Raw genomic sequence first — 14144 nt, 5'->3', positions numbered from 1 at the left:
CCGTTATATGCGTGAAGAAGCATAAGGCTATCGAATACTGTATGCTATGTTAGAAAGCCCACTTCGTCTAAAAATAATGTTATCCAAATTATGTTCTTTTGGTATATGTCTTTGGTTATATCACACCATCATATGCGTATCCTTGCAAAAAGGAAAATCTAACATATTATCAATGGATAGAAAATAATTTGTCATAAGGTTGTGTATTATACATTTAAGCTTAATATAAGCTTACAATAACTGTAAAATTTTAATGACTGTGCCTGTTTACTACGAAACCAGCAACGAGGATTAAGTAATTATAGTTGCCAGTTTTTTTGTTTTTTTAAATTCGGATGTCGTAGAAAAGCATTCTCAACCGCAGGAGGGCACGCCCAACAACAATACGTTTGCTATGAATGTAACTTCCTAATTGTACACGGCATTATTTTGATGTAGTTTTATTGGTACGACCCATATGATCTCTCGACTATGAGTCAAAAAATCTACGATTTAGTTGTTACCGTGTGCTTCATAGATTATAGTTTACTTTCTACATGATGGGTTCAGAAGCTCTGGGCATAAATAAAGTCGTTTCATTTTCAACATTACCTGTTCGTTTATTTCTCGAGTGTTTGCTTGTTTCTATATATTTTATTTTATTTGAAGTACTCGTTTCTCTGTACGCCCGTTGTAATTCTGTGGTGCAGTTAGTAGATCACTCTATTTATAGTTCGATAGATATTTCGAAATGGTAGATATCTCGAAATAATGGCTCTGTCGATAAAAATTCCAAGTGCATAAGCGTGCACTCTCTCGGCATATACTCATTCGCGTTTAACCGAGGTTAAACCCTGACGCACTTTGGGGTACTTGTGCCATATACAGCCAGTAATGAAGCAGACTGCTAGAAAAACCTGTCCTTAAATTAAAAAAAAATCTTAGACCTGAATAGTGTAGCCATTACCATCCGAACCAATAAGAATACCGAACAAAAACAGCTCCTTAAAGAGAAGATGAGCTGTGAATACCAAACTGTTATCAAGCATCTTGTTTATCTAAAATTTCATACAAAATTAGAAGCCTCAATATGTCAAGGACTGGGTGAGGCGTAGCAGGAAAAAAGACTTTTCATTGACATTCAAAGTCTCGCCCCACCTTGCCCCAGGCAACCCCAGCTACAGTGAGTTTTTTTTTATACAGAATTTCTGTCACTTGTGATGAGGAGCGGCGTTTTCACGTCGACAAAGCAAAGAAGTGAATTGATGTTCACTGCCAGGATTTAGCTGAATTTCCGTTCCAAAAGGCGTTTGGCCAGTTAGAATGTTATTAGACACAGAAAAACGTATGACAGCGACAACAAGACGGTAAACAGGAGTACGCATATTCAACGATTATTCGATGTAGTTGGCCGCGTCGAGTGGACGAGGCTAAATAATACGGAAGTACCCAATGGACCAGGTAAAATTTTCTTGTTTAACAACCATGTCAGGCCGCAAGATTCTGAAAGCCGCCCTATGAGAGCTTGAATGGGAAGATGTTTTCATCTGCGAGACCTTTCAGATAACGCACAGTAATCAGATGAAATTCTAACTGTACGTCTAATAGTAAATTGGGTCCTACAGCCTAAAGTTCAACGTCAGGCCTAACCATTTCTTGTTGATAGATGGGAAAAAAGTCATGGACAGTGACAACGAATAAATCCATTATAACTCCGGAGAGGTTAGCTGAAGAAACCGATCCAGCCTGTCAATAAACGAACATAAAATCCAAAGCACTAGTAAAAATCGTACATTGTGGGTACCTTTTTCACTGCCTATGTTGCTCTTCTTCAGAAGGTCTCAAGTACGCTAACTACCGTAGACGACGCTTATGAAATATGCAATAGTTTCGTAGCGGCAAGCCTTCTATTAAGCCCAGGATGTATGATCATTCTAGCCAATCACAAAGACAATCGAACAAACAAAACAACTAATATAAACACGAATCAGCAGAAGCGTATATTTATTACGATAGCTTTTTACTGGAAAAAGCATTTTGACATATTCTGTTGCCATTTGATCCTTCGCGGGCCTGCGAGATAAAGGTCCTTGTAGGCCAACTAACGGAGTTTGTTGACTGCGTCCATTGACCCGAACAATTTTATTAACTGTGCTTCATAGTTACTGATGTTGCGCCGCATAACATCAGTACACTTGCCTAGCAGCCGCTCAAAGGTTGCTACAAACAGAAAGGCTGTTCGAACATCGCCCCTAGCAATGACTGTGGCTGCGCGAGGTTTTTCGGTCAGTAAAGAAAGTTCTCCAAAATAGTTGCCCCTCGCAAGAGTGTTAACCAACTGTTCTGTTCCATCTTTCGACTTCACATATATATCTACGTTACCTTGTTCCACAAAGTACATCCCATCAGCTTCATCGCCCTGTTTGATGATAACGTCACCATCTTTGTAGAGTCTTGGAATGAGTGCGTCGCATAAAGTTAGTCGTTCCCTGGGGGTCAGTGACTCGAAAATAGGCACCGAAGCTATCAGTTCATTATAGCCTCGTCGCAGTTCGTAGGCCTTACGGAGAACTACTCGGCGAAACATCGTCCGGTCAATCTTCCACATTTTTCCTAGACAAGTATACGCAATCACCATATCGATTAGCAACCTATGGCCCGAGTTTTCGTCTCCTCACCATCTGGTCACTGTCGCCTCATTTTCAGGCTGCAGTTTCAGTCTTACCCTCAGTGTATTAGCTGACGTTAGCTACTAGAAGAAGAAAACAATCCTGTATTGAACGTCAATTCTATTCTTCAATCTATATGTCACAGTCGTTAATCATATAGGACCATTATGAATTTGCACTATAGCAGTCTACTAGTGAAGAACTGGCTCCGGTCGTATTTTTAATGTTTGCGGGGGACCGGCCGAAAACTTCTCATCAGTTCATTGTTTTAAACCTTTCTAACACTGAAATGGAAATACGCGGTTCTATTTGTGATGATTATGTGTTTTTATCTTACCGTCAGTCACAGCCGTAATAGTTGCTGCCCTAGGTTGATCGTAGTAAAGGGCCAGCTCACCAAACGAGCCCTTGTTGTCATAGGTTGACACCTTTTTCCCATTAATCGTTGCATCAAACTTCCCGGTGTCAACAATATAGAAGTAGTCCCCAGGATCGCCCTGCCTCATTATGACTTCACCAGCCTTCACTGTTCGCTCCGATAAATGATCGATGACCTCACTCATCTGGCGATCATCCAAACCCATGAATACGACGACATTGCTTGCGATATCAAGCAGCTTATCGCGCAATTCGGGACTTTTCGGTGTTATTTTGGGTATCGCTTCCGTGTCGGTGGCAGGATCGTAAGATTCGCCGCAAACAGCTTTTCGCCGGCTGCGTCGATCCGCGTGACCTGGGTCAACTGTTGCCATTGGTTGTCTCCTATATCGAGCTAGGTTTGATTCTGATCAGAGAAATGTAAACAATGGAATTCGTTTGCGTCCATTAAAAACTCTTCCGATACAGGCGAAAGATACGCACGTTTGTACAATGTATTCACGGACTGCGTACGCGAGATAAAAAACGAAGCGTAGTTTCGGTTACGACGGGGTGGATTACAACAATGTGAGGAAATTACACTTAGGTTTCACTGTAAATTCAGTTATAAGCTACTGTAAATCTTTAACACGTTATGGTCAGGCGTCACGAGCTGACTCGGATATTGCAGCCAATCTGAAGCAAGCATTCGCCCTACACCACGATTATTCAAGTTTATGTGCCTACTTCCTTGCCACTTGGATGATCGAAGTAACCTTGATAATGCACACGGGGTTCCGGTGCGGAAAATCAACATCATTATAAATAAAGTTGTGTTTTGGGTATAATGGATAAGAACTGACATTGGACAAGGACCCACAATTAGTGCGCATATATATTTTTCAATTTCAAAATCAAATTGGCAACAGCAGACGTCCTCTGAAGTTGACGTTCATCAAACTGGTGAGCCTACTCGAAATGGTGTGGCTTTGTTTGTTTGTTTGGTTGGTTTCGATCTGTGTACGTGTATACATCTGCACAGAACTTGTATAAATTTCTACGATATCGTGGTAATTCGACGGATTCTGGAACAGTGCTACCGCTGCTCGTTGCCATTGTTATATTGATAAACGAACGTCATCGATTGGCCACACGAATAATCCCCCATTGTAGAAGAACTTCGCACGAAGGAAAGCTGAAAAACTTCGTTTAGAATGAGGCGCTCGAGTGTGCAACAAGTTCTCGTAAAAAAGCTAGCCGTCTTCGGCCTGCACAGCGTAGAGCCTCTTATTAGGGTCCATTATACAACGGTGGTCACCATAGTCGGGCTGTCAGATATCGATTACTAACTCCAGCTATTCGTGTCAATCAGGCACTGTTTATATGCTGCTGCGGCAATGATGGACGCTTAATTGATTAGCGACAGAAGTTACGTGCATCATACGTGCGATAGTCATTTGCGGTATTAGGTAGTTGCGGTAAGTTAGCTTTGTGGTGTCATTGGCACTATGTCTCAAAGAGCCTTCATGTTTAACGGCGAAAAATTATTGCTACCTGCTCCGCTTTGGTCCCATCTATATACGAAGCCCGTGGTATATGAACATGAAGGTAATTTGTATTGATCTCATCGCTATTTTCTGATTTATTTAAATACGTCGTTTTTTTCTCATTGAAAGAAAACGTTTTCTTTCTGGTCTGACAGATTCGCCTAGCTCGGTTCCTATCAACTTTTGCATCATCCAGCCCAAAGTGAGCCACTCAACAAAGCGAAAAATTAAAAACGGACCCTGTAGTCAGTCGAATAGACAGGCATCACTAACGATTTGGTAGAAAATAAATCATTAACAAATTATGTTAATTGAGCCTTTTCGTTATTCATCAGTCTCTGCATTTTTTTTGTATCAAAACACACTTGTCCTAATTTCCGGATAAACTTGAGTTTACTCACAATGACGTTCATATGAAAACCCGAGGTAATATTAGCAGTATTCCAGATCAACTTTATCAATCGACTTAAGGTAAAATTAATATTAAAAATAAAACTTGAATTTCTTCAGTTACACGATTTGACTTTGTTAAACGAATATGATCTGATGGGGTATTTAACGAATAAACACAGGAACTAAAGTTGTTCCGAGGCCCGATGAGATCGTAAAATACTACCCAAGCGGCTACGAGAAGAAGAAATGCCATAAATGAATGAAAGAGCATGTCGATCCTGCACCTGGTTTAAGGCCGTGCCGGGAAATGGGCAAAGTGCAGTTGAACCACAAGTGTCCTTGTCTGTAGTTACCGCCGTTACGGATATGCTAGACTAATTTCAAATGGGACCTGGCTACCATGTTGTGGAACGAACATGTTGGTACGGTCGTTGATAATATAACTTAGGGAACCATTAAAGCGGTTTGACTTAATATTTGTGCAATTTGCGATGCTTTAAAAATTCAGCAGTGAGCTAAAGTATGAGCGTTCCTGCACGTTTAGAGCAGTTCTGAGCGTTTAGAACTGCACGACCAAAAGCTCAAACATACACACTACCCGAGATCTGTGTATAACCTTGACATTGTGTCATGCACATCGAGCACGTAGTTTCTGTGTCGTACCACGTGCATGTTTTCTACTCATCATTACTCATACATTTATGGTAAGTCCGCTTTTGACATTAGTGCAGAACCTGTGAGCAGTGCAATACTGTTAACACGCATATAATTTTGTATATATATATACACACACATACATAAAGCATACGCATGCGCGTACGTAAAACATGCATGCTATAAAAACACTGTGTAATATTATTGCCGTTAAGCAATGCAACAAAATAAATATAAAACATTATGTGAACTTATTATTATGTGAAGTTATAAATTATAACTTATAATAAACATATGAAGTTTATTATAGGCGCTTGAAACAAATTTGAATCTAACAAGCAGTCTACTTACGTTTTACGCCGTTGTAGATACCATATATATAATTTCTTAACATTAAATAACCATGCGTTTTATTTATAGTTTGAGATTTCATCAAAAAATGCTCATAACAATGTCCAGGTAACTTCAAATAGCCGCTCGACGCGATCAATTACCAAAGAGCCCCAGGCTTCTTAATCGTCTCAAACTGCGCGGATAGCAAAGTACATAGCTACCCCTGCGTTCAGTTCTCGAGATTTTCAAACGCGCTCAGAAGCTATTTCTTCGAAGCTTTTCGAAGCTTTTTCAAGACGCATGGATACATCTGCGACGCTGCTCGTTAGCGTTATGTTCTTCTTTCTTATCTCACTACCTAATTTACGTAATATACGTTGATGTAGTATAGACGTGGTACATTGACGACAATACAGGTGCCAAGAAATAACTTCCACAAGCTCTCAAATAGTAAATAAATATATAAAAAACATGAGCGATAATCAAGAATAGCTCAAATACGCGTATATATATATATATATACGCGTATGCATGAGTGGCTGTGAAGGCCATTATTCTAGCATAGTTGAAGTTTTTGTTGCTATATTAGATAACGAGACAATAAGATGTACAATCTGGCTGCTTACATGAAGTTATTGATACATGTATAAGTACAGACATACGTATATCGATTCTATACACAGATACCAGGATCCAGATCGCATGTGTTCCATTTGTCCTTAGCTAACTCATGCTCGATGTTATCCTTCGTAGAAAAGCTTTCTGATTCAAATGCTTGTAGTTTTCATCAGACGCTTTAGGAAGCGTGCCAATGCTGGCTGTTGTTTGTCTGGACTGTGTATAATGCTCAGCATTTCGGACACCGGTCCTGTGAAAGGCCTACTCGTGAAATAAATCGTCGAAATTAGAATAATAAAACGTAATTTTAGGGACAGCTATTTATTTAGGTGGCTGTATCACGTGTATGAACAAAATATGTCAGTATCTATTCTACTGCGGTAGCGGAATTAAATACATAAACGTAATGCTTATTTGTGTATGTCATTTGGTACGGTTCTACTTAACACCGTACTCCCTAGAGCTCTGCTACTTCTGTATCTTCAGCAGGAGAAGGGAGGCAGTGATATGAAGAACAGCTCGCAGCATTCTTCTATTTCGTATCCCTATTTTGCATGGCGTTGTTAATCGCAAATGCCTGCGTTAATTCTAATCGTTTCTGCCTTTAGCGCAGTCCATTTACTCGGTAGTCTAGCATAATCTATTAATTATAAAGGCATCGATTTCTTAAACTTGCCGTCAACATGCTGTACGTACTTCACACCGAATTCTGTCGCCTGAAGCGAGCTTCAAGACATAGTAGAAAGGTAGAAAAGAGAACATTGTGAACTTAAATATTGCTATTGTGGGTCGCGTGTCTTCAGAGGAACACATGTCTGTTAACTTCATAATTCCTATCCTGAGACAAATGTTAATTCTCGAAGTCAGTCGGGTTTTGTTGAGTCTTCAGCGTAGCACGACACTTAGCGAAGGTCATCATCATCCTTCAGCTGCGTCCTTTTGAGTCGAAAATTTGAGCTTTCTACGCGGAAATGTTATCTATGTTATCCTTTATGATGTCTACGCATCTGTCCAGTATATTTTCGAGAGTCTCAACTCTGCAGATACGCGGATCGTTAGGTCATCGGCGACAATAATAACTGCTAGGTTATTTTTTGTGATCGTTGCAAGGTTGGCAAAGTACAATCCTCGAAAGGAGGCAACAATGCGCCCAGTAATCACCGTTTTCCTTGACCATAACTCCGACCCGTCCTGTTTTAACGGAACGACAACCGTCCCTGACGTCAGCCTAATTAGATACGGTATGACCGTCACTGAATTCCATCGGCAAGTTTCATCGCCTCTTCCGACAGAGTTATACGGATCCGAACACTTCTGATCTGTCTTTCAAGCTAGTGAGTTATCAGGTACTTAAGTCGAGCCAGGTGTCGACGGTAAGTTAGACAATTAAGCTGCAATAACTTGCCTGTAAATTACAAAAGCAGATGACAATGAAAAACTTAGTGCCACTTTGTTAATATACTGTCATACTTCGCCTGGATTTAGAGGTACGAATTAATTAAGGGTATACGTAAAGGGAGCTGGATGCCTGAGTCAGATTCTCCAAGATAGATACTTGTATGTATTTGCAGTCGTCAATGTTTTCATTCCAAAAGACTCAACTTCAAAAAAAATAACTTTTGGGTTAATCAGAACTAAGCAGCTTTGCATTTTTTTAACGCTTTTAAATACAATTGAAAAAAATAGTACCGTAAAACATAAACACGTGAGCTGAGATGTGTGGTATTTTAAAGGCGTTTTTGCGCAAAAAAAAAATTATATTTATATATATATATATATATATATAATTATTATTTTATACTTTGTTATAATTATATCACGTTCAATATTCGCTCGCTATTCAGAGAAAGTATTTGATGCCACAAATCGATGTCAAGACATCTTGATATAACCCTTTACGTAATTTTAGCACGATAGTCTGAAACGTTTGATAAGGATCTTCGCTTTTTGTATTAAGTTAAAGTCCAACTCGGAGAGTTAGACTTTAACTTAATCCCTATGCCCTAAAAATTTCGGTGTATCGTTCTTTGCCTCTCTGCAACAACGGGAACTCCAGGTACTCATTATACAATTTTACCCGAATGATTATCTAATGGATTATGGTATAGTATACTGCTGTACTTACACGTGTTGCGTTTGGCAGACTTGGACTAATGAATCTTTGAACTCCGAAAATCAACGAGTGCCTAAAATTCTACTCTACTAATGCTTTAAAACAAACACTTCACTTATATATAGCTCTCCTTTACTTCATACTACTATTTCTCAGATGATCGTGCCTATTTACATCGTGTATCATGGTTACAGAAGAACGACAGCTGATTCTTTGGCATATACCTCAGTTATCTCTGCACGATTTGAACTGGGAGCGGTTTACAACCGAAGGCGCCACGAGAATCTAACTCCACCTGCCTGAATGATCCATCGCTACGCCAGCGGCGCAGACGTTGTAATCCCGCCTCTATTCTCATCCTAGTTTTGGCCGTATCCCTACTTACATACGCAAGACGTATCTGGGACGCGTTCTTGCCGAAGTTTTTTCTAGCAAAAGGACCATTCTGCACTTTTCAAACTGCAGCTTCCGTTTACATATCCGTAGAAGCAGCTCCTTACAATTATCTATACTGTCGTCGGCATTGATTTGAGCTCGAGTAGTAATATAGGGCAATTAGTAAGATCAAACGATGAGACTTCCCCGAAGGTAACCTCAACACCATGCGCATTGATAAGTGCGTCGCCTTTTACACATTTAATTGCCCACTATCGACGACATAAAAAATCGTTACTGTTGTTCCCCTTTATTGAGATAGTTTCTTCCTCGTTAACAGATCTCGCGAACGCAGAATCTTCAACGCCTGAAAAGACGACGGACCGACGAAGTATCTTAAGCAAGGTTAGCTAGATCAAGGGATTCTTCATAAATAGGGAGACGTTCCGGAAAGGTTTCGGTTGAAAAATACTTCCATAGACAAAATTCATTTGTCGTACAATTGCATAGCCTACATGGTATACTAACATAGCAATTATACAACATGCAAGACCTATGGGCCTGAACGTACAAACGGTACAACTGTTCGTTCTCGCACGTACCACAGTTAAAATGATTACATTATGTACTTCTTTGATGTGCACGAAAATTATAGTAGTACGTATACATCGTGTAGGTAAATGTATCCTGTTAGACGATTCTCTCGAATACATTTTGAAAGACTTTTCACTTCATTTGACGTTAAGCATATGTCCATATAGCGTATATATGCATATAGATATATTAAAAAGAAAAAAAAAGGGAATCATATGGATAATATTGCTCACTTGGTAGTTCTACAAGACGATATTTACATCAGTTCACCTTGATGTGTGTGTTGTTGGGCCAGGACTGATACGCGTCTAGCAACGCTGATGCCAACGCGTCCATCTCCATCGCATGGTTATAGGAATGACTTCGTGTCGAATAATAGGCCGTTAAGCACAACATCAATCCACACTAATAAAGAAGATTCCTGCTGTATTAATGCCAGTTTATTAACTGGCATTAATACAGCAGGAATCTTCTCATAGTACAATGGAAGATCGATCTCGATTGCAATTAGTAGTCTGACAAATCTAAAGCTTCCGAAGATTATTTCATGTGGTTTCTTTTAGACATAGTACATAGAAAGATTAGCGCTTGCAAATGAAAGCTTCTTCAACTGAAGGCGAACTGGAATCCGCCAAACCAGCCAGAGTCCAGTTTATTATAAAATCACTCTAGAATAACATTAAAAAGTTCAAATTCCGACACAATTCTTTATAATACTTATAAAATTATTTACCTTAAAATTTGGTAGACAGCACTTAAGCATTGCAAGTGCCTAGTGAATTATCCATAGCTTGAAATTTGTAGCTATGACAAAGCTGCTTTGATAGAAACTGCTTAAATGCTTATTTAGGAAGCTTTGCTCACCGTTTACTATACGCTAGCCAGTGAAAGCTGAAAAAATTTTGCCATTGTGTACTAAAGTGAGACGGTTTTGCTCTCTGTGACGGATTACGCAATGATACAACAAGCTCTGTGCAATGGTTTCCTCATTAAAGAGCGACTGATGGTGAAGTTGAAAGGAAAAAAAAACGAACTGCTTCGCTCGGTGTCGTTATCCTTGAACACATATCGAAGGAGCTCAGTACCCAGTACAGCTGTAATGATATGTATGCATAAATCCAAGGAAAAGACTTCAAAACAGACCTTCAAAATTGCCTACTTTTACTACACCGTCACATAAATGCGATTGTATATTTGTTGTACGGCGTCTTATCCATACGTGAATCATAGTATACTGTAAATAACAGAAAGATAATGAATTACTCCTGGAAAGTATTACTACGCGTCTGAATGCTACTCACAATTTGGCTTGGTTGGTAACCCGCTTTCGTTATTGCTTTATATTAGAAAGGCCTAAGGCCTCTAGGCACCAATACACTCTCTGCGAATGAATCTAATAAACGCGTAATTTTATGGTGATAAGATACCTTCGGATAATTATATCGAACCGATCGCAATCGTTTCTTTATGCACACTGTTTGCTAACAGGCGTCAAGGTTCGCTGAGTCTATTTAGAAATAATATAATCTATCTGGAAAAATCTGGTTGAAAATCTCGTAATACCGAGGCACCGAGCAGGTAGCATGGACGCCCTTCCTGATCCTTCAGTAGACCGTAAAATGGCTGTAGGGAGAGTTTTATTTGTTGGTGCAACACAAATTGATCTAGTTGTCACAAGTCACGATGCTTCGAGCGAGTAACGATATCATCAATTTTTGTCGCTTAAGGACGTATAGTGCAGACGATACGGTGTTCGTCAAGACGACCGAGGCAACCGTCTCAACGTGAAAAAAGAACCTTGAGCGTACGTAAAAAGATTACAGTAGATTCGAAAAAGCATCTCTGTACGTACAAAAACAGTCCTTTATTCCATCCAAGATCGTCCTTTATTATATGACCCCTCGGATAGCTACAATTGTAACAAAGACTGATGGTAAGCTCATCGTGGAGACACAACAGCAGCGCAAGGCCCGTCTTTGACTGTCTCACTCAATTTATTCTTTATTATAATTTTTTTTTCTCTTATTTAATTATAGTCAATTTATTCGTTGGCTTCTTTTCTAAGGAGAATCGGCCAAAATAATAGTAACACAGATTATCTAGCAACAAAAGCCCAGCTTGTTAATGATCTACGGTTTTTTTGCTTGTTTTAGGGGCGCAATTAGGGGGAGCTGTCACGCATTAAGAACCTCTCACACTACGCGACTATCCCATAAACGAGGCCTGGAACAACACCGATGTTCGAGAAACTGTTTAAGGTAGAGCTCATAAAACTTGGTGACCCTATGCGTCCTTGTCATTATCAGGAAAATCAGGTCGTGCTTACCTAAATAGCAAAATGCATTTGTACCAATGCGGAGATTATCGGAATTAAAATCGCAGTGTCCAGCAAAGCCAATTGTGCCTTCGCCGTTACACCTCATCAAAATTTCAGTCGTACTTGAAGTGATATAAAACAAAGGAGAACCCTAAACACAAATCGTCAAACATAATATACGCGAACTGAGCGACGTCACCGATGAAAAAGTTTATCCTTTCGAGGTGGAGGGTAGAAACAAACATAAGGCATATACTCTCGTGCAATTAAATAACACTGTTAATTTCCTGTGATAAATAAAGTACAGTGTGTTACGGTCTAGATCTATGGCTATTGAAGCTTAGATTTGGTTCGATATAGTAGACGGATATTTATGTGAAAGAGTCCAATGAGACATTTAGCAACAATTACAGTAGTAATGACAATAGTTATTGCTTGAGAAGTTATTTTGTGAAGTTATTGTGACATCTCTCGGGAGTCTAAGAGCGAGCGAAAATCTCATTACATATGAGATACTTCATTTTGATCGAGCTTCCAGTGTTACTACAAACTGCAAATAGTGAAACGATGATGCGGCATAATGTCGAGGGCGATGGCGTTCGGCGTTGAGTTACATCATCGGCTAGCATAAAACACACGTATACACAGAAAAAGGTAAACAAATACCTCCGCTCAAACACATACACAATAGCGTCAGCAGAGACTAGTACACTCTTCGTGCCAACATTTGACTTAGCAATAGGTCACGCAGACACGCAACGTGACGGTGACGACACCGAACCCACGATTATCATGTCAGTCGGAGCGGCTCGTCGATTATTGGGTCAGTGCATTTCTGGTCGCGGCGTATTCGTTGCCACGTTTTTCGGTTCCATCCACGACGTTGTCGTCAGTGTTATCAATGTTGCGGCCGCTTTCTGTCTCGTTGATTTCATCTGCGGCTAGCGTTGCTGATGCAAAAATTAAATCTCCAATTTTTGCTGTTTATCGGGACGAGCGCTGTTGTACTAGCCACTCGACTAAAAGCCCGTTACGATGCGTATATCTACTGCAATAAATTGATAAATATGCTCATCGTTTATCGACACGGAACTGAGCCATGCTGATTCCTTCTGGGTCTGGTTTTACACCACCCAGTCCCAACAATGGCTATACTTACCGCTAAGTATCAAGTGCATAACAGGGTATCAATGCGGTGTGCGGGGATGAACGTCGAAATAATAGGGCTCGTAGTTCGACGATAACTTCAGCATAACAGCCATACATGTAATACCCCAAACTAAAAACATAGACCACCACTTGATAAAGTCGGGGGTTCATAGCCTGTAAGGGACACGTAATTTTTATTTATCCAAGCATAGCAGCGACAGCCAGTTGGGCGTTTAACTCATACAGAGCTTATTAGGAAGCTAAAATACTGCTAAAACACATACAATTTTTGTCACACATTCGTATCACATCTCTCATGTCGGTTCCCCATATTTTACAGAAATTTTCTATTCCTTTTACCGTCATAGCCCATTTTTTTTGTTCGTAAATTAACTAGCCAGTCTAATTTATGAAATTATACGAACACGTTTTTCTTCACGTATTTCCAAATGCCCTACCGGTGACGCCAGCAGCTATTCCGCAACTATTTGGAGCAGTTCTACCGGCCATTGCAACTCCACTTTCGCCCTTCGTCCCTTGCTCTCTCTCCCGCTATAAATATTTCCTTTCTTTACGGTTGCCATTATAATTGTTCCTCCTGCTACTGCTGCCCCGCTCCTCCCCTTCGATCGGCTATACTCTGCTGTTCGCTGAAGTCCTTGTCCGGCTCGACATCCGCCATTGCCTGACACTTTTCGTATCCTAGCAAATATTAGCGCATTGCCGGCGGCAGCGACGGCCGTGGAAACAGCGGTCGAGCACGAGCTACCACAGCGTTGTGTTTACCCGTGCTTTCTGACGGTCAATGTAATCGACACGTGACTTCAGCAAAAATGCATCAAGTTTGCCTCAATGAACGTTCATCTATTATTGTTATGCCTACGTGGCCCATCTCAATGGCAACGATTTACCACTCTCTCTTCCTTTAGCGCGCGGATGTGTTGGAGAATTTGTTTACGCTACGTTTTTCCTAAATGCTTAATCTTCAAGCAGCTACCTAACCTCATTCAATTAGATACATGTGGTAAAATAAAGAAACAGCGCCC

General features: G+C 40.2%; 1 protein-coding gene and 1 long non-coding RNA gene across 3 annotated transcripts; both read right to left on the bottom strand.

Moving 5' to 3' along the window:
• Window positions 1-1956: 1956 nt before the first annotated feature.
• On the bottom strand, window positions 1957-3456 carry LOC111269117 (cAMP-dependent protein kinase type II regulatory subunit). The gene is made up of 2 exons (XM_022848496.2): window positions 2986-3456; window positions 1957-2592 (listed from the first exon to the last, which is right to left on the bottom strand). Exons 1-2 carry the CDS (start codon window positions 3398-3400, stop codon window positions 2081-2083), a joined length of 927 nt encoding a protein of 308 aa, XP_022704231.1. The 5' UTR covers window positions 3401-3456; the 3' UTR covers window positions 1957-2080.
• A 3399-nt stretch (window positions 3457-6855) lies between these two features.
• On the bottom strand, window positions 6856-10026 carry LOC111269124 (uncharacterized). Of its 2 annotated transcripts, none has more exons than XR_002685596.2 (3): window positions 9866-10026; window positions 8888-9405; window positions 6856-7955 (listed from the first exon to the last, which is right to left on the bottom strand). It is a non-coding gene; the product is annotated as an uncharacterized LOC111269124 (long non-coding RNA). The 2 variants fall into 2 exon arrangements; XR_015314473.1 differs by having other exon boundaries at window positions 9893-10026.
• Window positions 10027-14144: the final 4118 nt, after the last annotated feature.

Source organism: Varroa jacobsoni, unplaced genomic scaffold (genome assembly GCF_002532875.2).
Source record: "Varroa jacobsoni isolate VJ856 unplaced genomic scaffold, vjacob_1.0 scaffold_142, whole genome shotgun sequence".
Lineage (NCBI taxonomy): Eukaryota > Metazoa > Arthropoda > Arachnida > Mesostigmata > Varroidae > Varroa > Varroa jacobsoni.
Note: the sequence above shows the minus strand (reverse complement) of the source record. Positions and strands in the feature narration are given on the sequence as shown.

Bases quoted from the DNA above. Each gene is read 5' to 3' on its own strand.
- LOC111269117 (XM_022848496.2), bottom strand. From the start codon at position 3,400: ATGGCAACAGTTGACCCAGGTCACGCGGATCGACGCAGCCGGCGAAAA. The intron at 2,593-2,985 runs GTAAGATAAAAA...ATACTTGTCTAG, and splicing joins TATTACGGCTGTGACTGACG to GAAAAATGTGGAAGATTGAC.